This window comes from Trachypithecus francoisi, unplaced genomic scaffold, assembly GCF_009764315.1.
Source record: "Trachypithecus francoisi isolate TF-2019V2 unplaced genomic scaffold, Tfra_2.0 Lachesis_group2, whole genome shotgun sequence".
Taxonomy (NCBI): Eukaryota; Metazoa; Chordata; class Mammalia; order Primates; family Cercopithecidae; genus Trachypithecus; species Trachypithecus francoisi.
In genome coordinates this window covers 188,333-212,932 of record NW_022681465.1, presented here as the reverse complement: position 1 = coordinate 212,932, position 24,600 = coordinate 188,333, and the positions used below count along the sequence as shown (strand labels likewise).

At 53.7% G+C, this 24,600-nt stretch overlaps 1 protein-coding gene across 5 annotated transcripts; it reads left to right on the top strand.

The window, feature by feature from the left end:
* Positions 1 to 1,583: 1,583 nt before the first annotated feature.
* On the top strand, positions 1,584 to 24,524 carry LOC117064679 (probable palmitoyltransferase ZDHHC11). Of its 5 annotated transcripts, XM_033178681.1 has the most exons (10): positions 1,584 to 2,523; positions 11,136 to 11,314; positions 12,202 to 12,303; positions 13,326 to 13,374; positions 13,491 to 15,531; positions 15,853 to 15,968; positions 19,531 to 19,565; positions 20,564 to 20,689; positions 21,180 to 21,253; positions 21,793 to 21,915. In XM_033178681.1, exons 1-5 carry the CDS (start codon positions 1,897 to 1,899, stop codon positions 13,512 to 13,514), a joined length of 981 nt encoding a protein of 326 aa, XP_033034572.1. In that variant the 5' UTR covers positions 1,584 to 1,896; the 3' UTR covers positions 13,515 to 15,531; positions 15,853 to 15,968; positions 19,531 to 19,565; positions 20,564 to 20,689; positions 21,180 to 21,253; positions 21,793 to 21,915. The 5 variants fall into 5 exon arrangements, with proteins under 5 accessions (XP_033034572.1, XP_033034573.1, XP_033034570.1 ...); XM_033178682.1 differs by lacking the exon at positions 21,793 to 21,915 and adding an exon at positions 24,460 to 24,524 and having other exon boundaries at positions 13,491 to 15,968; XM_033178679.1 differs by having other exon boundaries at positions 13,491 to 15,968.
* Positions 24,525 to 24,600: the final 76 nt, after the last annotated feature.

The following is a 24,600-nucleotide window of genomic DNA, read 5'->3' as shown; positions in this document are numbered from 1 at the left end:
CCAGCATGGAGTTCCCACGCCCCCGCACGTGGCTCTGTGGAACAGCATGACCCCAACACTCCACGCCTGAGGCCGGTGGTGCAGGTTCATGGTTCTGTCATCTGCCACTTAGATTTGGTTTTGTTTTGGATTTAATTTAGATATAATTTTAGATTAATTTGCTCACCATGTTTTATCTGTGATAATTTATTTGATAGAGTAAATCTTTAAATAATTCTTTTTGGAAATGATTAATGGTTGGTGTACTTTGAATATTCACACATTCCAAAAGAATCTGTTTTCTCTCAAACTTTGATTATCCTTTGGCCAGGTGCATTTTAGATTAAAATGCTCTCAGAACCTGAAGAATTGCTCTACGTCTAAAAAACGGATGCAGTACAATTTGCAGGTATCCATATATCGTAATGAATCTCCCTCTTGTTTTCTTCTGAGAACACTGCAGGATTTTTTTCTACATCCTTGCCGCTCATATTTTCACCGGTGTGGATGTATTTCTTTTTCCAATCGTCCTTTCTGGCCCTTGGTGCACAGTGTGAACCTGAAGCCTTCAATCTTCTCAACATTCTTCAGTGTTTTCTTCTCTCACAGACGCTCTACCTTCCTCTTCTGAAAGCCTGACAGATGAACATGGTCAGGCTCCAGGCTGCAGGCTCCAGGCTCCAGGCCGCTGAGCGATTCCTCTTCTCTCTGAGATCTGTGGTCCTTCCTGGATTTGATCTTCCAGGTTTTACCAATGTGATTTTTGGCAACATCATTTCTGTTTGTTGGCATTTTCATTTGGGTTTTGTTTTTAATTGGGAATTGTGTTTTTAATGAACAAGATTGTCTTTCTGTGTTTCTGTTTCCTTCCTTGGGCTTTTCTTTTCTTTTTTCTTTTTTTTTTTGAGATGGAGTCTCCTTCTGTTGCCCAGGCTGGAATGCAGTGGCACAATCTTGACTCACTGCAGCCTCGACCTCCCAGGTTCAAACGATTCTCATGCCTCAGCCTCCCAAGTAGCTGGGATTAGAGGCATGTGCCACCATGCCCTGCTAATCTTCGTACTTTTAGTAGAGACGGGGTTTCGCCATGTTGCCCAGGCTGGTCTCGAACTCCTGACCTCAGGTGATCCGCACGCCTCGGCCTCCCACAGTGCTGGGATTCCAGGCGCGAGCCCCTGCGCCCGGCCAAGGCACCATGGTCTTGCTTCACAGCTGTGAGTCTCTCAGGTCTCCCTGAGACATTCTTGTGTGGCTCAAGCCCCAGGGCCCTGTGGCCTCGCATCCGCCTGGTGTCACATTGGGAGGACCAGGGAGGAGCCCCAAAGGCGGCACAGAGCCACTGAATCGTGGACATTCACGACTGCAAGGAAGAAGAATTGTGAACTAGTTCTCGCTGTCTCTACACCGCGTCCCTCCCTCCCCTGACGCCACGTCCCTCCCTCCCCTGACGCCGCGTCCCTCCCTCCCCTGACGCCGCGTCCCTCCCTCCCCTGACGCCGCGTCCCTCCCTCCCCTGACGCCGCGTCCCTCCCTCCCCTGACGCCGCGTCCCTCCCTCCCCTGCTGTGCTCCCCACCTGACTGGCCGCCACAGTGTGCGTTCAGAACCTCCCAGCCACTGCCAACCCGGACAGAGGCCCCAGCCCCACATGGCTGGACGGGCTACCCTGTCCTGTGGAAGGGGAGACACACAGGACCCTGTGGAGTGAGCTCTTGGGTCCTGCTCCTCTGGGAAGCTCAGGGAAGCTTCTCGGGGAGGATCTGGGAGATTTCAGTGCAGCAGTTAGTAACGGCTCAGGAGCTCTTCCGGCATTGCCTCAGTTTCTCCCAAGTGCACCCCTCTGCTTCGTGTGGCCTCTTTCTGATGTGGGTTTTCCTGTGGCACCTGGGGAGTCTTGGGTGAGCCTGTGTATTCCTGAATGGGTTCTGGGACCTATCACTGTGTGGGGGCTGTCGAGGGCTCCCCAGAACTTAACAAATCCTCAGGGGAACTGAGGGGCGGTAGCACCAGCACGGGGTGCCTGGCCAGGTCCTCCGCCCAGGGGCTCCCACACCCTGGAGAGCCATTTTCTGTAGCCGCTCGGCTGTGGCCGGGGTCAGATTCTGCAGCATGTCTGTTCGTTCCCCTGGGCAGGGCCCTGCACTGGCTCCATCCCAGCCCCGCTCCCTCCTCTGGGGACTCGGCCCCAGGCAGTGCTGGGCCATTGGCTCTCAGGGCTGGTCCTGGGGTATTATGTTCCCATTCCCGAGGTCTCCCTGACAGTGGGCGGAGCCAGCCCTCCCTGGGGCTGACGGGGCTGGTCCTCCCCTTCTGTATCCTGCAGATGGACACCCGCTCCGAGAGCCAGTGTTCCGTCGCCCCAAAAGCCGTGCTCAACAACGGAGAGCTGGTCTTGCCGCCCCGCATCTCCAGAGTGAACGGCTGGTCGTTACCCCTGCACTACTTCCAGGTGGTGACCTGGACTGTCTTCCTGGGCCTTTCCTCGGCCACCTTTGGGATCTTCATTCCCCTCCTGCCTCATGTGTGGAAATATGTCGCCTACGTGGTATCCTTTTCACCGTGGCACGGTCTGAGCGGACGGGGCTCCGGGAGGATCCTGCAGTGGGCCTGGCTCTGGGATCTGGTCCATGGCTGCCCGGCGGCACCAGTCACCTGCCCTGGGCCAGACTGTGTCCCCCGAGCCTGCAGGTGGGCCCAGTGGCCACTGGTGCTCTGTGCAGCCCCTGCTCAGGGTCAGGGTGGACAGGATAACTGCTGACCCCACATCAGGCCATTCCTGTGTGGCTCAGGGTCAGGGTGGACAGGGCAGCCACTGACCCCATGTCAGACCACCTGCTCCCATCTCCCAGTGGGCGTGGGACCCTGCATCTGCTCCCATCTCCCAGTGGGTGGGGGACCTGTGTCTGCTGTCATCTCCCAGCAGGTGGGGGCTCACATCTGCTCCCATCATCTTCCAGCAGGCAGGAGCCTGCGTCTGCTCCCATCTCCCAGGGTGCACGTCCGTGGAGCATGTAGGCTCTGCCCTACCCCCAGCAGACCATGTCACTCAGTCAAGAAACCCCAGGCCCCCTAGGGTCACTGAGACATGAGTGTGTGAGGACAAAGGGGCCTGGGGGCAGTTGGCCTGCGTTTGGTGCCTGGGGGCACTAGAACCCTATTTCTAAAAGTGGGATGTGTCACTCCTCACTAGAGCCTCAGTGGGGAAGCGGTGACACCGATGTGTGGTCCTCGGGCTGGGCCATCCTGGGCAGGTCTCTGGTGAATGGCGAGCCTGGTGTGTGTTGCTGTGGCACGGGCAGGGAGGTGTAGGGGCCGGATGCAGAGTGACCAGGTGTGCAGCCCACCAGCCTGAGCACCTCAGCCACCGGCAAGGCCATGTCCCTGTTTGCTGAAACTTGTTGCTGTGGCATCTTTCAGTTTACAGAGGTAGAGACTACAGTCAAGCGGACCCACAGGTGCCAGTCACCTGCTTCAACGGTGAAGCTTTTGCTAACCTTGTTTTACCTCTCACACATGTGTACCAGAGTAACCTTAAAAAATCTCAGACATCGTGAAATTTCACCTGTAAATGCTCCAGTTTGTGTCTGAAAAACTATTTTTATTTTTATAACACCGTGCTTTATCTCACTTAAAAATTACGTAGCCATTTCTTAACATCATATATTCCTTTTCCGTATGGCCATTCCCCCAATTTTCTAAACAAGTCTTTCTGCAGATGCATGGCTCACATCGGGAGCCACGTGCCATGGGGCTGCTGTGTCCCTGAAGCCCCCCTTCCTCCATCTGTTTCACTCCCAGGCCTTTGACTGGTCAGAGAAACTGGTGCCTTTGCCCACAGAAGGCCCCTAAGTCTAGACTTAGCTGGATTTTTCCCCAAGTGCAACAGTTTCCCTTGTGGGAAGGCTTTTGATAATGAATTCAATTTCTTTGATAAAGAGCTATTGTTTCTCTGTTTTCTTGTTTCTATTTTCATAGGTTGTATTTTTCTTCTTTTTTTTTCTTTTTTGAACATGGAGTCTCACTCTTGTCACCCAGGCTGGAGTGCAATGGTGTGATCTCAGCTCACTGCAACCCCGCCTCCCAGGTTCAAACGAATCCTCCTGCCCCAGCCTCCTGAGTAGCTGGGACTACAGGTGCGTGCCACCACGCCCCGCTAATTTTTGTATTTTTCGGTGGAGATGGGGTTTCACCATGTTGGCCAGGCTGGTCTTGAACTCCTGACCTTGTGATCCACCCACCTTGGTCTCCCAAAGTGCTGGGATTACAGGTGTGAGCCACGGCACCCAGCTGATAAGTTGTATTTTTCAGGAAATTGGAGTATTGCACGTAGGTTGTCATATTTCTTGGAATACAGGTGTTTACAGTGTTTCCCGCTAGCCTTTTCCCGTCTGTAGGGTCTGTAGTGCTGCACCCTCCTTCCTCACTATCCTGGCCATTTGTGTCTTCCTCCTCCTCCTTCATCAGTCTTCCTGGGGTTTATCCCTTTCATTCATCTTGAAAAGAGTCAGCTTTTTAATCTATTAATTTTCTCTATTTGCCTGTTTTTCTTCTATTTAAAAAAAATCTGCTTTTATTTTTACTACTTCCTTCAACTGACCTTGGGTTTACTTTGCTTTTTTTTCTATCATCTTAAGATGGAAACTTAGGTCATTGATTGTAGACCTTTCTTACTTTTTAATGTATGTTTAAAGCTATGTGTTTTCTGTAAGCACACACATGGACCCAACCACACACAGAGAGACACACACTGCCAGTATGGCTTTTGGCCTCTCATTCAACCACCCCGTCTGGCTCAGTGATTCAAGGGTGTCTCCCCAGGGATTTGAGGCTCAGTCTCTGGGTCTTGGGGTGGCTTGTGCGGCTAAAGTTCCCTTGGGAGGTCAGGCCACACCCTATCTACAAGTCTGAAATGGGCTGGGCCCAGCTGGCCTCACAGAGAGCCTTGCCAGGGGTCCAAGGGTGTGCTTTAGTGAGAGACATGAGTGCTGACTCATCCTGGGTGCTCTCTGGCTCCATCCCTCTTGCAACCTGCGTCCTGTTTGCAGGTGGCTCTCCGGGGCTAGGAGTGTCTATCTGGGGCTGGGACTGTCTGCCTGGAGCTGTGAGTAGTCGTCCAGGCTGCGAGTGACCGTCTGGGGCTGGGAGTGACCATCCAGGGCTGGGAGTGACCATCCGGGGCTGGGTATGGCTGTCCAGGGCTGGGAGTGTCGGTCTGGGACTAGGAATGTCTCTCTGGGGCTGTGAGTGGCCCTCCAGGATTGCGAGTGACCATCCAGGGCTGGGAGTGTCCGTCCGGGACTGGGAATGTCTGTCTGGGACTTCGAGTGACCGTCCGGGACTGTGAGTAGAAGACTTTGTGTCCTCCTGTCTGCTCCCTGGCCTCCCCAGTCCTAGGGGATTTAGGGAAGCAGTGCTCACTTCCCAAGAGGAGGCCTTTGCTGAGAGGCCCTGAGTGTGCCCGGTCACCAGAGTGGGGGTTCCGTGGGGGTCCAAGATGCTGCCTGGATACACGTGTGGGGGATTAGGCTTCTACCGTGGGGGGTGCTGGAATGTGGCGACCCATGTTCCCACCTGGCACACACTGCCAGCCTTGCACCCTCCACTCATCAGGAGGACAGATCATAGTTCTGAGTAGTGGCCTGTCTCTGCCAGGCCCAGGGTGTGCCCTGTGGCCCTGCTGGCATTCCCCAAGATCCCCTGCCATTGGCCGAGCTTCTGCTGTAGCCCAGAGTCCGAGTTCTCCACCTACAGCCCTGAGTCCCCACACCCCCAAAGCCTGGGTCCCAGATGGCCTCCCCCACCTTCAGGACCCAGAAATCCACAGACCTACAGACCCACAGACCCACAGAGCTGCACGGCAGCGCCATTGGCCCCAGGTGCCCTGCAGTGAGGGATGAGGATGTCACTGAAGCCCACAGTCACTGACCCTGTGCCGCACGGCCGGCCTCCCTGCTCCAGCACATGCCCTCCAGACATGGGTGTCCTCCTGTATTGCACCTTCATGGCAGGTGAGAAGACAGGCTGTGATCGGAGCATGCCCGAGGCAGTCCACGTCAACATGCTCCAACAGCCCCCAGGTGCACTTGATAGGATTTTTAATCCAGAATCTGGCCAAGGTTCTGGGCATGTTGCAACCGAGTCTCTGGGTATGTTTAGGTCAGCACAGTGCCCGCCTGCCTTTTCCTGGCAGCTGCTGGTATCTCCTTGACCACAGCGTCATGGTGTATCCAGACCAGTGTCTTGCTCCACCATCTGGGGGTCTGTGTGGTTGAGGCTGAGCAGTATCAGAAGAACGTGGCGCGGGTGGCGTCGGCCTGTCCCACTGCTCTGTCAGGAGGCCTGGTAGGTGGGGATGCAGCAGTTCCTTGGGAGGGTGGACCGGGTCTCCGCCCCTGCCAATCCGAGTGGCGCCCAGGTGGACTCTGGGTCTCAGGTATGTCGCTTTCCGTTGCAACCCTCATCTGAGTCACAGTTACGCTGGGGGTGTAAAATGCTGTGTTTCCGTCTGCGATTCCACTGCATGGCCCAGTGGATGCTCTGCAGAGGAAGGCGCCCTCCCCTGCTGCTCTGCCCGCCGTCTGTCTCTCTCCCTCAGCATCACCAGTGGCCGCGGCACGTCCTGGGGCTGCCATCACAAAGCACCAAAAACCAGGTGCCTGCAACAGCAGACATATCTGGTCTCACAGTTCCAGGGCCCAGGGTCCCCAACCGTGTGGAATCGGGGGTTGGCTGCACCCTGCTCCCGCTGAAGCTGCTGGAGGGGATGGCTCCGGCCGCTCTCCGTGGCTCGTCTTCTGGTGTTCACACTGTCTTTTCTCTGTGTGTCTGTGGCTGTTGGGTACCCGTTTTTGTAAAGATGCCGGTCATTGGAGTAGGGCCTACCTGAAATGGCCTTACCCTAACAGGACTATCTGCGAAGACCCTATTTCCAACTGCAGTCACAGCCACAGGTGCTAGGAGTTAGGGCTTGGACCTATGTGGGGGATGATCTGACCCTCCACACCTGGCTATTTCCTTATGCGCCACTAGAATCCCTTCTCTCCACTCTTCCTTTGGCCTGTGGCTTGGCCACGCGTGCCTCTGGGCTGTCACCTGCTCTCTGGTAGGTGAACCCTCTGTGGCTCCTCTGTACCCTCTACTCCACACCTGGATCTCCATTTCTAATGGAGCCCTTGGTGTCCCAGCCCTCGTCCATGCTGCCCCTCCCGCTGGCCGGCGCCGGGCTCAGGACAGCCTCCCCAGCTGCACCCCCCCGTGCCCCTGGGCCAGCAGCACGTGGCTTTCCATTGTGGCCTCTGGAGGGTGCCCACACTATCTGGCACCTGCAGGGACCTGGGCTGGTCTGGGAAGTGACCATCCAGGCCCTGTGGCTGCAGCCCCTGACCCTAGGGGAGGTCAGGTGCAGGGTGAGGGATATTGTATTGTGGAAAGTGGGGAAGAAATGGAATAAAGACCCCAGGTTAGGCGGACATTTGAGTGCCAGGCTTGGCCGACTGTCAGTGGCCTCGTGCTCAAGCCCTTCCAGAGCATGCCTCAGTGCACACGTGCCCACATCTGTTCTTCTGCAAATGGAAACAGACTCCACGGCCACCACATCCATAGGGCCTGTTGTGTGGAAGGGATTGGAATCTGTGTAACTCTGTTTAATCTGGAGAAATATCTTCCCAGCAAAGTCCTGTGCTGTGGCCCAGGGCAGCACGAGCTTGGCGGCGGTGCTGGAAGATTCACCAGCGCGGAGTGGTGCTGCGCCTTCCCAGCACGTGTCAGCTTTGAGCCCCGCAGGGACTGATGAGGTGCCAAGACGTGACGGGGACTGCACTGGGCCCCAGGAGTAGGGGCTGTGGGCTCGCTCTCCGCCTCCTCTCTTTTCCTGCCTGGAGAACAGGGCGGGGGAAAGGTTAGCAGTGTTACAAAGGGCACAGGGCGTGTGTCCTGGGCTGGCGCTGCCGCGCTGTTTGTTTACAAAATACAGATTGTTGCTAGGGGAGGTTCCGGCATAGCTAGGTTCTCATGACAGCTTGAGACCGAAACTTCCAGAGGGCAGGCGGTTTGCGTGGTGAAAGGGAGACACTTACTCTACTTCTTTTACTGTTTATTGCTCGTTGGAACATAAAGCACTACCAGGATAAAATTAAATGTGAAAGTAGAAGCAGAGAAAATTGAGAATGCAGTACCCAGTGTCTCCTATCCTGGGGCTCCCACCAGCTCAGGAAGGGTCACCCGCGTGGGTGGGTGATGGGCAGAGTGGCCAGCTGGGTCAGTCTGGGCAAAACGTAGCCAACTTAAGGTCACCAGCATCATTCCTGGGGGTGATGGATGTCCCAGGAGGACATCCTTTTGCAGAGCGCGGCCCTCGCTGGCGAAGGGCGGCCGATGGACAGCCGGGCACCGTAGTGTGCAGCAAAAGATTTGCTTCAACCTGGTTCTCATGAGAAAAGCTGTGAGTCCAGGGAGCTGTCCGGGGGGACGTACCGCCCTGGAATCTTAGCGGGGGTGTCCTTTGCCAGCTGAACCCTGGTTTCTGGGTGGATGCCTTCAGGGTGACCGCCCGGCCTCGGCGCCTGCAGGTTGGAGACTGGCTCAGGGGCGCCACGGGTTTGCCTGGCAGGTTCAGGCCCAGGTCAGCCCTGAGCTCCTCCACATGGAAGTCAAGGGGTCCTGGTTAGGGCCACACCATCTCCAGGCTGTCTCCTGGTGGCCCCCGGCAGCAGCACCGTCTCCCTGGCAGTGGCTTCTGTGTGTGAAGCCTGGAGAATGTGAGGCTGCAGTTGGATGTGGTGACCAAGGGCCTGGGTGGGCGTCCTCAGCCTGAGCTTCACCTGCTGCCCAGGCAGAGGCTCTGCCTGGCCCCGCCCTCCCTGCCCACCGGTTTCCAGCGAGGGAAGTGCTGCTCCAGCTTTGCAGAGGAGGGGGCTTCTCCTGGGTCACAGTACAGCTTCCTGCCTGGTCTCATTGTCCTCAGTGGCCACGGAGAGCGTCCCAAGGCTCCAGATGCCCTCTCTGTTGCCCCAGCAACCACATAAATAGTGCAGCGTCCCCAGCTCAGCCTGCAGGGAGCGGGTGCACGAGACAGCAGCCGGGATGCAGCCTCGTCACGTCGGTGTCACCAGCTGGACAGTGAGCCCTGCAGCCTCAGTCCACTCCCGTTTGACGGGGCCCCTGCAGGCCTCTCCTCTAGCATGGTGGGATCAGAGTGGCCAGTGCAGGCGTCTGATCAGTCCTGGCCCCCATGTGAGTTCCCCAGAGCTGGCTGGCCTCCAGCCGCACTGTCCAACTCCCACCGCACCCCAGCCTGGGCAGCCGCTCCCTAGTCCCATCCCCTTGGCATCCAGATCATTCTCTCCTGTCCTCCTTGCAGCCATGTCTGCACCCACAGAGCCTCCTCCTCAGCTCATGCCCACAAGCACCCAGGGTCGGGGCCACGTGGGTGCCTGGAAGATGCAGGGTATGCATCGCGTCCTGCCGAGGGCTTCGGTACCTGTGTCTGCGTTTTGGTCGGAACCAGCTTCACACTCAGGCTTCCCATGCATTACAGCACATTTCTTACGGGACCCTCGTCAGGGAAGGGCTGCTGCATAAAAACCCTAACCCCATGCCCCAGGGTGGTGCCAGGACAAGGCGGAGTGTGAGCCCAGCAGCAGCGAAGCTGTCCCAACATTGCCTGAGGGGGCTCCGAAGAGGGGCTCTGTCAGGAGGGACAGCAGCCCCCTGGCCTGGCACAGGACCCACCCTGCTGGCAGCCTTCTGCTAAACTCCCTGTGCGGCCTTTTGCACATGGCCAGCATCTTCCTCCTCGCCCCTGTGCCAAGGTGGACAGTGCTGTGCCCCGCAGGTCGGTAGCCTGCGTTTCCATGCGGTGAGGGCCTCTGGGCCGCCCCGCGGAGACGGCTGTCAACCCTGAACTCCTGGCTAGAAGGCGGTCCAGGGACCAGGCAGGGTGACGGGAGGGCCCGGGCTCCACCCCTTCTGTTTGGTTGCCATGGGGAGTCTGTGTTGGTCCCAGGGTGATAGGTGGAGGGAGCCAGGATCTGAGGGTGGGAGCTGATGTCCCGGTCATGGGGAGCCCAGCTTCTCCTGGCTCCAGGGGACAAGGACCCTCTCCCCAGTGTCCCCGCAGCCAGGCTCTGAGACGGAGGCCCAGGTGAGTCTGGGGTCCCTGAGTGAGTCTAGGGTCCATGAGCGAGTCTAGGGGTGGCTTCCCTGAACGAGTCTCGGGGAGAGGGTCCCTGAGCGGCCGTCTGGGGTCTAGAGGGAGCGGGTAGATTGTGCAGCTCCATGCCTCCTCCCCCTCTCCTGCTGTCTGAGGCTGTGCTTCTCTCCCAGTGCCCGGGAATCTCTGGTATAAAAGAACCCAGGCTCCCCAGGGCCTTTGGGGCTGCGTCTGGCTGTGTTTACACCCAGGTCTGTCCCTCAAGGTGTAAAGAGCTTTGGGGTCACTGTGGTTGGCTGGGCTGGCTGAGCCTCTGGGGGTGCGGTGCATTCTGGGGGGGATTTGCCCTGTGTCCAACAGGGATGAACAGAAAGGGCATGGGGGCAGCCATCCCGGTCCCTGCCTGGCACAGGGCTGTGTGTGCAGGGCTGATGGGTGGTCTCGTCTCCTCTGGGCCTGGGTAAGCAGGGCTGTGTGTGCACCGCTGGGTAAACAGGGCCAAGTGGGCAGGACTGGGTGTGCAGGGCCGGGTGAGCAAGGCCGGGTGAGCAGGGGCAGGTGTGCAGGGCTTGGGTCTGCAGGGCCGGGTGTGCAGGGTGGTGTGTGCAGGGCTTGGTGTGCAGGGCTGACTGAGCAGGGCTCGGGTGAGCAGGGCTGGGTATGCAGGGCTCAGGTCTGCAGGCCTAGGTGTACAGGGCTGTGTGTGCAGGGCTGGGTGAGCAGGGCCATGTGACCAGGGCTGGACCTGGTTGAGCTGGGCTTGGGTGTGTAGGGCCAGGTGTGCAGGGCCATGTGAGCAGGCCCGGTGAACAGGGCCAGGTGAGCAGGGCTCAGGTGTCCAGGGCTGGGTGAGCAGAGCCAAGCCTGGTTGAGCTGGGCTCCAGTGTGCAGGGCTGGGTGTGCAGGGCTGACTGGCCGCCTTACCTCTCCTGGGCCCTTGGGCCTCATGGGGATGCCTCGTGCCAGGCTGACCAGGCCCTGGGCCAAGTTCTTCCTTGACGTGCCAGGTGACTGGGGGGATCTTCTCCTTCCACCTCGTCGTCCACCTGATTGCCTCCTGCATCGACCCGGCCGACTTCAATGTCAGACTCATGAAGAACTACTCTCAGCCCATGCCGATCTTCGACAGATCGAAGCATGCACACGTGATCCAGAACCAGTTCTGCCACCTGTGCAAGGTCACCGTGTGAGTGCCCACCCTCGCTGAGGCCCCGCGGTGTCAGGGTCACTCACCTCCAGGGGCCCGGGGGCTCAGGTCACTGCTGGCCCCACAGGGCCCCTGCCGTGGCCACAGCTGACACTAATGGAGCTTCCAGGGACCGGCCCTGTGGCCCTGTGGCTGCGGGTGGATAGCCCCTCATTGTGCTGTGAAGGGGGCACAGTGCCAGGCCGCCCCAAATCCTCTGCAGGCAGGGCTGAGGCTGGAGGGCTGTGTCTGTCACCTGCAGGTGACCCGCTGCTTCCCTGGAACGGAACGCAGTGGCACTCAGGCATGTTTGGTCCTCAGTGCATTTCGTGCACGAGGTCCCTCCCCCGTGATCCCAGGGCGAGAGAGCGCTGTCTGTCTTGGGGGTTTTCAAGGCAAGCCCCAGGGAAAGAGGGGGGGAAGGGTTTCAGTGTCTCCTGGGGCCCGGGGGGCATCCATGATGGCCTGGGGGTGGCTACAGGGCTGCTGTCGGCTGCAAGGGAGGTTCTGTAGGCACAGGTGGGATCCAAGCCCCCAGCCTCAAGTCCTGGAACCATAGGGCAGGTGCGGCCTCCTCCAGGACCATTGCCCAGAGTGAGGCTGGTGCAGGAAGGCTGGGGGGTGGTCTACGCTCCGGCGTCTGCACCCACCACAGACACGGGCTCCTCCTGCCCTGTGGCTACCTCTGCCCAGAGCTGTCCTGCTTCTCCTCCTCCCCACAGGCCTCAACTCCCTCCCCCAGCCTCCCATTCCCCGCCGAACGCCCACTCCCCAGGCCGCACAGGGCTGGTTCCCCCGAGGCACCTGGCTCCCGGTGATGGGGCTCCGGCCCTGGCGCAGCCTGCGCACTTGGGGCCTGACAGCCATTCCCCGATTCATCCATCCAGGAACAAGAAAACCAAACACTGCATTTCCTGCAATAAATGTGTATCCGGCTTCGACCACCACTGCAATTGGATCAACAACTGCGTGGGAAGTCGTAATTATTGGTGAGGGGCACAGCGGGGATGGCCGGCGCGGGCCAGGCTTGGGGGAGTTCAGAAGGGAGGGGTCTGTGGGCAGGGGTCCTCGTGGTGAAAGGGTGGAGGGTCGTCTTGGGGCTGCATCCTGTCCTGAGGTGGTGACGTTTGGTGCCTGCGTGCCCTGGCCTCCTGTCTGGCTCTGGGACTGTGGTGCAGCCGTCCCTGGACAAGCTCATCCACACAGTGTTAAGTCCCTGGAGGCCCAACATGGGCATTTGCTGGGCTGCCCTGGCTGAGACCTCCTGACCGCGCTGTCCTGGGCCGGGCTGCCTTCTCTCCACCCGGGCTGAGGCTCATCCAGCACAGGGTTGGGGCCACGGAAGGGCAGTGGGCACCCAGCGGGGACTGACGAGAGGTGTTTCCCCTGACTGCGGTGGAGGCGCAAAGACGGGAGGTGGTTCCCCTGAGCGCGGTGGAGGCGCAGGGATGGGAGGTGTTTCCCCTGACTGCGGTGGAGGATCCAGGGACTCTCAAGGCCTGGTGTTCTGAGCCCTGGCTGTCAGCAGCCCTGAGTTGTGAAGATCACCAGGGAAAAGAACCACATCTGCCCCCAGTTACTCCGTGCTGACCTGAAAGAGGCCTTGGTGTGGGTGGGAGTGGGGACCAACGTCATCTGGTGTCACAGGACGTGCCGTGGGGTCCCTGCCCTGCCTCCCTGCCATCCCGCCTTGAGCACAGTGTGTGTCCAGAGTGGCTGAGCAGCCCGGCAGGGACAGAGAGGCTGCGTCACTGCAGAGTGAGTCCCAAGGCCGCACAAGATGGTAGGGGCCGGGGAGACCCACCTGCCTCCTCCCCGGGAGAGGAGCAGCTCCAGGACGGCCGAGGTGTGGCCGGCTCCTCTGGGTCACGCTAGCCCCGGGTGCCACTTCCTTCTGGACTCATTATGCTCTGGTGCCTCGAGCTGGCTCAGTCCGGCGGGGCCTGGCGGGGAAGGTGAGGGGGGTGCGGGCCCACAGGCAGGTGGCAAGGAGAGGGTTTGCCTTCCTCAGGAGGGGCGCTGGAGAGGCACCGTGTGGGCACCAAGTGCAGACGCCGCCTGTGAGTGAGAAAGGGGCGTCAGGAGAGCAGGGCTGGGGTCATGGGCGCCCTCGGCTCCGAGCAGCAGCCAATGCCGGCATCTGTGCCAACCTCACTTCTGTCCCTTCATCCGCCAGAGGCGGAGAGAACAACGGCATTGAGAGCAAGACGAGGAGAGTTGAGGAGCTGATGGCAGAGCCCCGCGAGGGAGGCTGCCTACTTCTTCGTGATAAGAGGAAGGGGGATGGAAAGAAGGCAGGCGGCCCTGGTGTCCCGGGAAGACCGTGAGCACTGGCCTCAGACTGTGCGGGCTGAACGTGGGCAGCAGGGGCAGGAGGCTGTGCTAACCAGGAGGAGACGGCCCTGGGCGGCTGTGGGGAGAGGAGGCCCCACGTGAATGGCTCTGCCTCATCCTACGGGCTTTGGTCTCTGTGGTCTTAGAGACCCGCCTTCCTTACTGGATGAAGAGAGGAGTCCTGTCCAGACAGTAGGATGAAGATGAGGGGTTTTTAATCCCTACAAGTGGGCTCAAGCCCAGGAGGACTGGGGGCAGGTAGGGCATGTCCGCTGCCTGGAGGGGCTGCTGCTTTGGAAACCCAAGCTGGGCGTGAAAAGCCTCGCCATGTCCTCCGCGCTGCGCGGCCACATCCAGGCCAGGCTCCCAGGCTCAGCGCTGACAGGAGAGCGCACTGGTGGCGTCACGAACCAGGACACCAGGAAGGAGGGCTGGGACCACCCGCCTGGTTGTCGCTGTGTCTCATCCAGAGGCCTGAGAGGCCATCTGCCTCCCACTCCATGAGGCTGAGGCAGCTGTGGAGGGTGGTCCTCAGGGCAAGGTCGCCAGTCTCCTGTGCAGGCTCCTGGAGGTGCAGCCTGGCCCGCATGTGTGTTCTGTTCATCTGGGGGCAGGTGTCGGGTGGGGGGCCACGGGGGGCTGTGTCAGAAGCAGCTGGCCACTCAGACTTCATTTTGAAGCTAGAGGATGGACCTTGGAGAGTCCTCAGTGCTTGTGGCGAGGGCACAATTCCCTGAGCAGGTGAGTGATGTGGGGCTGCCTTCCAGAGATGGATGGGAGCCACATTCACGGCAGATCGTAGAGAAAACCTGCTTGATGAGGTCAGGGAAGCACAGCCTTCCCCACATTGCCCGGCCGGCCAGGGAGCCCTGGCCATGCTGGAGACCCTGGGAGGTTTTGCGGCTTCCCTGCCCTCAACCTCACCATGACGCTCAGGTTAACTGTTTCCCACAGAGCTCACCTGCACCAAGTGGGCCTCTGGGAGCCACAGGGCACGCTGAAAATCTGGTTTTGATGGTATTTGTGCAAACCTGGGCAAAAGAACATATATTTTAACTTGAATATAAACAAGCACAAGTTTGTGTGCTCAAACCACGACAGGTTCTGGGGGGTGTGGAGGACTAGCCAGAGCCATGTGAAGCAGCTCAGGGCCCGGCCAGGGCCGAACACCCAAAACACTGCAGGCGACGGGGCTGGGCTGGCTGCAGGCAACTCCATAGGGCACCCACCGCCATCTGCTCCTCACTGCAAATAGGCCTCTGTGGGCAACTGCCCCAGTCTCCAGAAATAGTCACGAGACATCAGCTCTCACGGTGTTGGTGCTTAGGGAAAGAAGCATGGAGATTTTGGCACCTCCACGGAAGCTCGTGGCTGAAATAGGTGCAGAGCCCATTTGATTAATGTTTAAGACGAGTCTTTTAGATAAACGGGTGTCTCAGGTTTTCCTTTGCTTCGATGCGCTGCTTTGCTGCCTGCATTGCAGGCCGGGTGGATGTGGCTCTGGCCGGCCTGCTGAGGTGGGCTCTGTGCAGGGCTGCAGGGATGTGACCTGTCTCGGCCCCATCAGAGGCTGTTCTGAGTGGCACTGACGACACTTGTGTTCACCTCCTGGGCCTGGGGCTCTTGAGTACCTGCAGGAGTGTGTGCTCCCAGGACCCGCTAGCCAGCACCTCGGGGTGGCCGCCACACTGTGTGGTCCTCCGACTTCAAGGTCTCTGTGCATCCCCCAAGGTGTGCCCCACCCCGTGTCCAGATGTGAGGAACCCCGCAGGCCACCTGGACCCTCAGACAGAGCGGCCCCTCCTGAGCTGGCCTCTGACCCCCGCCAGTGTTCCCAGGGGATCTGGAGCAACCTCTCAGGCTGCGTGGTATGGGGGACCCAGGTCTGTGAGAGCCAGCTTCTCTTCTGACACCACTGACGATGCAGCTCAGTGAGGCCTTGGTGGGCAGGGGGGCGTGGGCCGGTGCCGGTCCCCAGGTCACAGCTGCAGACCTCTCTTGCTGACCATCAGCTAGCTGTGGAGCTGGACCCACGAGGCGCCTGCACCCATCCTGGCCTCACAGGGCCTGCATGGTGGGCGGAGCACGGCTCCCTGCGCAGGGGCTGGGTCAGTGGCGCTGGCTGCCTTTCTGAACTGTCCTGCGGGCGCTGTGCAAAGCTGCAGGGCTGGTAACTTGTCCTGTTCCTCCTTTCCCCTTTCCAGAGGCCAAGAAGATGACCAGCTTTGAGTATCTCAGTAAGACCCGCAAAGAAGCGAGTTCAAAACACCAAGCGGCGAGGAAAGATCCACACGTGCAAATGGAGGGAGGATTTCTCCAGGTACTGCTTGTGTCTCTGTTCCATGTCTCAGGCCTGGGACAATGTCTAAGGTCAGTCTGTGGTTGGGACCTCTCAGCCATGCTGCTTTGCTTCAGGGTGGTGCAGCCTGTGAACTCTGCTGTGAGTGTGTGTAGTGCGTGTGTGTCTGTGTGTGAGGCTGTGTGCATGGGTGTGTCTGTGTGTCTTTGTGAACTGAAATACCAGAAATGCACCAATGACTTCCTAGTGCAAAGATAGTAATGGAACTGAGTCTTCTAAACATTTCTATACTTCATTATACATCTTCTATCTCTCCTAAGGTTGAAATGTGCTTTGTGCATCTTTTTTTTATAGACAGAGTCTCGCTCTGTTGCCCAGGATGGAGTGAAGTAGTGAAATCTCAGCTCACTGCAGCCTACACCTCCTGGGTTCAAACAATTTGCCTGCCTCAGCCGCCCAAGTAGCTGGGATCGCAGATGTGTGCCACTACGCCTGGTTAATTTTTGTATTTTTAGTAGAGATGTGGTTTTGACATGCCAGGCTGGTCTCAAACTTCTGGCCTCAGGTGATCCACCCACCTTGGCCTCTGAATGTGCTGGGATTACAGGCCTGAGCCTCTGTACCCGGCCTGAAACATGCTTTTTAACTTAAGGAAATTAGTTCCCTTTCCAGTTAAGGGACATGAATTATTATAACTAACTCAAGAAGACATAGAAAATCTCAATAGACATTGAACAGCCAAGAGACTGAACTACTAATTTAAAATCTCCCAGTGAAGAAAAATCCCAGGCCCTGAAGTCTTCATGCATGAATTCTAGCAGAGATTTTAAGGAAAAAATACAATACCAACTACACACAGACTCTTTCAGAAAACAGAGAAGGAAGCAACACTTCCCAGCTCATTCAGCAATGCCACCTTCAACCTGACACCAAAGCCAGATGTTCGTTAAGCCAATACATTCAGGAGACACAGGCAGAGACCACTGATAAGACCTTGGCAAACCAAATCCAGCAGCACCGGGCAGGACCATGCACTGTGGCCAGGTGATACCACTCCAGGGGTAAGCAGTGGCTTAAGGCCTAGAAATCAATGACTACAGCTCAGCACGTTAGTCCAATAGACAACAGTGACCATGTGATCAAGCCGATCAATGCAGAAAAGGGTAGTTTCCAGCAAGTTCCCATTCATGATTTTTAACAAATCTCAGTGGCCTAGGAATGACAGAAAAGCACCCTGTGGACCTGACATGACATTTCCTGGTGAAAGGCTGGTGACCCTCTCTTTGAGGCTGGGCACAGGTGATGACACCCCTTCCTCCTACTTCTAACGTCACAGGAACATTCCGGCCGGCCCAACGCAGCAGGGAAAATGAAGGCACACAGAATACAAAGTAAAACTGTGTTTATTTGCAGGCAACAAAATCCTAAAAAGTATGTTTTAAGAACTAGTTAAGATAATAAAATTGCTTAACAAGGATGTGGGGCACATATTAAAATACATCCTCACACATCTCTATCCACCAGCAATGAAAAATCCGGGTTATATTTTTAAAACTTCCTTTCACAACCTTATAAAAAAGAATAAATTCGACAAACTTTGTGCAAATATATACACTGAAAGCTACACACCATGACTGAGAGAAGTCAGAGATGCTCTATTGAGTGAAAAGGTATACAGCATGCATAGATTGGAAAAAAATATTATTGAAAGAGCAATTTTCCCCAAACCTGATCTACAGATTTACAACAATCCCTGCTGAACCCCAGCAGGCTTCTATTTTAGCAGAGATGACAAAGTGGTCATAGAATGTATATGCAAATTCAAAAGACCTAGACTACTATACAAGCGAAAACAATTTTGAGAAAAAATAAAATTGGAGAACTTAGGCAACCAGACTTTAAATCTTACTATAAAGCTGTAGCACTAAAGACAGTGTGGCGCTGACATAGAGACATAAAGCTACAGTAATAAAAACAGTGTGGCACCAACGTAGAGACAGATATGGAGAAATGGACCAGAAAAAAGGTCCAAAGTTAAACCTTTCATTTATGGTCAATTGACTTTAAATAATAGTACTAAAATAATTAAATGGGGAAAAATTATAGTTCAACAAGTGGTACTAGAACAATTGGATATCCACATGGAAAAGAAAAAAGAATGATTTGAGTTCTTCATACCTGTACAAAGATTACCCAGGACCACTTCATTCCCCACACAAAAATTAGCCCCAAATCCATCTGACACCTAAACTTAAAAGCTGAATGTAGAACACTTCTAGAAGCAAGCATAGAATGAAATCTCTGTGATCTTTAGTGAGACAAAGCTTTTCTTTGATATGACACCAAATCACTGGCTATTAAAGAAAAACATCATAGTTTGGACTTTACCAAATTGGAAAATATTTGCTCTTCAAAAGTCACCATTAAGAAAATAAAAATATGGGCACACATGAGAGAGATTGCAGGTTTGGTTGTAGAAAACCACAATAAAGTGAACTTCTCAGTAAAACAAGTCACGTGAATTTCTGGTTTCCCAGTGCATATAAAAGCTATGTTTACATGACACGTGTGCAACAGCATTATGTCTAAAAACTCTGTGTCTGAATTAAAAGTGCTTTATTGCTGAAAGCTGCTTCCACCGACACTCAAAGTGAGCACATGGTGTGGGGAAAATGGCGCCGATAGACTTGCTTGACCAGGGTTGCCACAAACCCTTAATTTGTAAAAAAAAGCATCTGTGAAGTGCAGTAAAGCAAAGCACAATAAAGCAAGGTGTTCGTTCCTGTGTGAGCCACAGACAAACAAAATATTTTCAAGTCTTAGACTGATGTCCAGAATACACAAAGACACAAAGAGCTTTCAAAGTGCAATTGTAAAAAAACAAACAAAAAAACACACACAAACAAACAAGAAACCCAGTTTTTCAAATGGGCAAGAGAGCGGGGCACAATGGGAAGCACGTATAATCTCAGTGCTTTGAGAGGTCAAGGAAGAGAATTGCTTGAGGCCAGAAGTTCAAGACCAGCCTGGGCATCTCTACAAAAATAAATAAAAATACATACATACATACAAAAAATGGGCAAAAGATTTGAACAAATCCTTACCAGGTAGATATATAGATATATGGATGCCTCATAAGCACATGGAAAAAAATGTCAACATCGTTCTACATCAGGCAGCTGCAAATTAAAACCACAATCAGATACTACCACACACCCAGGAGAATGCCTGTCATCAAAAAGACAGACACCACCGAGGCTTGGTGAAGTTGTAGAGAAATTGCAAGTCTCCTCCGTTGCTACTGAGAGTTAAATGAGGGTGTAAAGTGCCACCACTTTGGAAGGCAGTTTGGCATTTCTTCAAAAGATAAATGTCTATGACCAGAATCCCACTCCCAGTTTCTCACCAGAGAAATGAAAACGCGTGCACACGTAAGTGGTTCTGAGATCTGAACTCAGGGCCCAAGAGAACTCCAGGTACCATTCCTCAAAACCCACTAATAATAGACTTGACTTTTATGTAAGAATCAGCTGCAGGTCGACAACTTCTTTTTTCATGTTACGCATTTTCGTTTACCCCACAGCAAAGAGACGGCGCCCTGGGCTCATCTGCACAGGGGTAAGTTGCCAGCTTCTTGCAGTTGCTTGGTCACTGAAGAATAGCTGTATTCTTTTCTTAACTCAAATGACTAGAAAATAATTCACCTATGATGAGACATTTTGACATCATGGGATGATACAGTAGAAGATAAAATCTCAAAAACAAAGCTGAGTTTGGTGGCTTGCTCCTGTAATCCCATTACTGGGGAGGCTGAAGCAGGAGAATTGCTTGAACCCGGGAGGTGGAGGTTGCAGTGAGCCAAGATCATGCCATTGCACTCCAGCCTGGGTGATAGAGCAAGACTACGTCTCAAAATACATAAATACATACATACATACATGCATACATACATACATACATACGATGGAGCATGGGAGTGTGTTGGAGACACTTGCAAACGTCCAAGGGGAACTGAGTGAGGGAGCCTGCAAGTGGGGCACCAGTGGGAGCACTGAGGACACAGCACAGGATGTGTGGGCAGATCTGGACTCATATCCAGAAGTCAGCTCTGGCAGAGCAGAGGAACTTGGAGAGGAAAGGAGGGCAGATGCAGCTACCATAGAGCTGTCTCTCTGCACTGAGAGCTGAGCACTCATACACCTAGCAAAGGGTATAAGGCTAAGGGTGCAGGTCCTGGCAGATGTCCTGCGTGCTCCCTCCCAAGAGGCTGTGCAGCAAGAGGGAGGCTGTACAACTTGACCCCTCCCATTCCCATCAGGCTGCAGTGCCCAGTTTTCCTTCTGTGGCCCCAGAGATTCAGAAGGACCCGCCTGAAGATCTAGGGTTTGTCTTTCACTCCACTAGGAGAGCCCCATTCTGACCATGGAAGGTCACACCTGGCCCTTAACTCCAGTGGCCACAGTCACTGAGAGTCTGATGGGGACTGGCCTGCACCCCCAGACGCGACCTGTGAGCTGCTTCTCTTAGCTGCAGGCTCAGTCCAGGACCTGCCTCTGATCCTGCTGCTCTGATATCCCCCAGAGGCATCCCAGGCCCACCTCTCTCACTCTTTGCAGGAATCCAAAGCTCCTCTTAGCAGAGCGATCAGAAACTAATTGGCACCGTAACCTGCATTTGGACTTTGGCATCAGACAGACCTGGGTTCTAGGCCAATGTGGAGATGCTGCTGGTTCTATAACCTCGTAAGTTTTTAATCCACTCTGAGCCCCTATTCCTCACAAGGATATGGGGGATATTCATATCGCTTCCCAAGAAGGTCATGTGTGAGCTCCTGGAGTTGTGAACGTCACTGCCAGGGTCTGGCGTAGTGAATGGTGGTTGCCTCTTTCCCCTTGTTTTGGATCCCAGGTGCCCAGAGTCACACTAATCCCAATCCTGGGTGGGAACACCGATTCATCCTTGATCTGACTGACCTGCTTCCTTCACTGACTCTGTATTTTGTTTATTTATGATAATGGAGGAAGCACAAAAAACAAAAGCAGAGTCTGACGTCGTCTTTGTCTGCTGTCAGGGCCCCCATTCCAAGTCCTTGCACCCCGCTCATGTTCTTCATTCTCTTGCTTTCCTTTAAATTCTGTTCCTTAGATATCTATATAGATATAGATGTATATTCCTAAAGAGTACATACATGCAATACATTGGTAACTTTTTCTTTTTTTTTTTTTTTAACAGAAAGGACGTTGTGTGTATGTAATATCTGGAGTCTTCGGGGAATCACTTTTTTCACTTAATACTGAATTGCCAAGGTCTGTCCATACTGCGTGTCGCTTTCTTCCGCTTGCTCAAATCTGTTGAACTCTTCTAATGAACTTTTTATTTCCGTTACGTACTTTTCAGCTCCAATTTCTTTTTGGTTTTTAAAAAATATATAATTTCTATCTCTATTAATAATCTAATTTGCTCATATGTAATTGTTCTATTTTATTTAGTTGTCAGTGACTTTCTTTAGTTCACTGAGCATATTTAAGACAGCAGATTTAATGTCTTTGGCTAGTAATTCAAATGTCTGAGCTTTCACAGACATAGTTTATGCCAAGTTTTATTCTCCTGTGAATGGCCCATATTATTCTATTTCTTTATATGTTCTATAATTTTTTGTTAAAAACTGGATATTCTGAGTATCATAATGTGGTAACTCTAAAAATCAAGTGCTTCTATTCCTCTGGGACTGTGGATTTTCTCTAGTTAAAGGCTGGATCCATCAGTTTGTGAATTTTTCAAACTGCTTTTGCAAAATGTGTATTTCTTGTCACTGAAGTTGTTCTTCCTTTATCTATACGACCAGCTAGTGAACCATCAAAGATTTCCTCAATTATCTAGCTACAAACAAGGGGGAAGGTCTGTCTCTTTAAATCTTCCAGTGGATGCTGCTGGAGGAAGCCACTGCTGCCAAGTGGATCAAAACCAAGGCAAGCCTCTGTATTGATCCCTCAGGGCACCACCAGACTGACCAAAATGTACCATGTCAAATTTTTTGAGGACAAGGTCCCTGATGCTCACTCTGATATCAGCCAGCTGCTCCAGGAATGTGGGTTGCTGCCCTTATAGGCACAGCAAGACTAAGAAATGGAGGTGGTAGCTGGCTCATGTCCACCCCTCACAAAGGACCAGCAGCTTTTCCTTCCTTCCTCCTTCCTTCCTTCCTCCTTCCTTCCTTCCTTCCTCTCTTTCTTTTTTCTTTCTTCCTTCCCTCTTTCTTTTTTTCTTTCTTCTTTCTTTCTTTCTTTCTCTCTCTCTCTCTTTCTTCTTTCTTTCTTTCTTTCTCTTACTTTCTCTTTCTTTTTTCTTTTCTTTTTTTTTTTTCTTCTGACAGTCTTGCTCTGTCACCCAGGCTGGAATGCAGTGGCGCAATCTCCACTGACTGTAAGCTCCACTTCCTGGGTTCACACCATTCTCCTGCCTCAGCCTCCTAAGTAGCTGGGACTACAGGCTCCCACCACCACACCCGGCTAATTTTTTTTTTTTTTTTTTTTTTTTTTTTTTAGTAGAGATGGGGTTTCACCGTGTTAGCCAGGATGGTCTTGATCTCCTGACCTCATGATCGGCCCACCTCGGCCTCCCCAAGTGCTGGGATTACAGGCATGAGCCACCACGCCAGGCCAGCTTCTCCTTTCTTCAAGCATTCTCCCATAGATGCCTGACCAGGCTCCAGAGTTTCCAAATAATCCATTGCAATTGCTCTTTATAGCTCAGTGGTTGTTCCAGTGGAAGGACGAGCCTCTATAGCTTCCTACAATACCATTTTGTCCTTAGGTAAACTACCTCTGCATTTTTATATACAGACTTAAACACAGTTTTACAACATTATCTACATTCTTCCTCACCAAGCTCAATTTCACAATCCTCCATCATTTCACCTATCATACTTTGTCATGCTTTTATTTTCACTTCAAATTAATATTTTAGTTTCTCTTTATTCTCAGTAATTTTTGGATTAGCTTGGTGATGCCTTAGCTCTCCTTTGCTTATTGAGTCCTGTCACTTCCTTCTGTACATTTTTTCCTTGCACTTTTCTGTGTCTACCAAGACTACTGCGCCCACTGCAATAATCTGGTGGCAGACACTCCCATTGTTGCCTATGGTTTGGGAAGTTTTGCAGCAGCAGTCACTGCCTGGCTGCTCAGCCTGCAAGTCCCCCAGCTAATTGTCCCATCAGGAGCCCTGCCCAGCTGAGCATCCACTGCTCCTGACTGGCGATTCCTGGGGGGCTCTTCCAGGTTCTGCAGCACGCTCCTGACCAATGCCTTCTGCACTGGCTTCCATTTGCATTCTTTCCTTCTAGGAGTCATCATTTCTGATCCAACAAAGGATTCCCTTCTTGCTTTTCTTTGATGTCCTGTCTTTACTCATTTATGGATCCATTTATATCCTGATTATAATTTTTATTTTATTTTATTGATTGATTGATTGATTTTTGAGATGGAGTCTTGCTCTGTCGCCCAGGCTGGAGTGCAGGGGCGCAATCTCGGCTCGCTGCAACCTCTGCCTCCTGGGTTCACACCATTCTCCTGCCTCAGCCTCCCGAGTAGCTGGGACTATAGGTGATCGCCACTATGCCCGGCTAATTTTTTTGTATTCTTTAGTAGAGACGGGGTTTCACTGTGTTAGCCAGGATGGTCTTGATCTCCTGACCTCGTAATCCGCCCGCCTCAGCCTCCTAAAGCGCTGGGATTACAGGCGTGAGCCACCACGCCCGGCCAATTATAATTTTTAAGGATTGGATCAGAGAAGGGAGACTATAGCATGTGATAGATACACCGTTTTGATTTAGAAGTCTCCTAGTGACTTTTTTGCTTGTGGGTTTTTCAAAAACTTTCAAAGCAAGATTTTGCACATTTCTGGTCTCTAATTCCTGACACATTCAGCATTGCAAGTTAAGATAAGCCCGAACTCCAAACCTTTGCAAAGTCTGGGCAGCAACACGGTCACTTCTCCTGCCAGCTGGCCAGCACGCAGAAGCCATCAAGTCCTTGGCTGGCTGGGCTGGTGTAGCATCAGGGCAGAGAGCAAAACACCTTACTCAAGATGTGGGAGTGAAAGCACTTCAAGCTCCCTGACAGCCAGAACTCACCACAATCAAGCCAGAGTGGTGAGAAGAAGGTGCCAGGCATGCGATGACCTCTTGTGGGCCCATATTTCCCCACTTTTCATGCTAGAAACCCAAACTAGCCTCCTTGGCTACCACAAGACCCTCTTATTGATCAGGGAAAGCACTCTTTGTCGCTGTATCAGCACACACGCAGAAGAAAAAGCAACATTCTTCCAGTAGTGCGGTCTTATCACTATCTTCACAAAAACGAAGGCTCCAAAACTCAGCGAGGTGAAGCGATTGCCCCCGTCACAGCTCATCTCTAAACTGTACTCTCGTTTACACATGTTGTCCACTTCGGCAGTATAACAAACATTACATCACACGTTCTCTGTTGTTTCTCTTTCTGAATATTGCAAACAGGCTGCAACAAGAACAAAGACAGCCCGTGAAAACCGACAGTGCTGAAAGTGAAGACTGAGATTCAGGTGAGATATGTGGCAGTACGGGTCACGTTGAAATCTACCCAAGTTTGGTTCTCTAGAGAGTGCAATATTTTCTTTA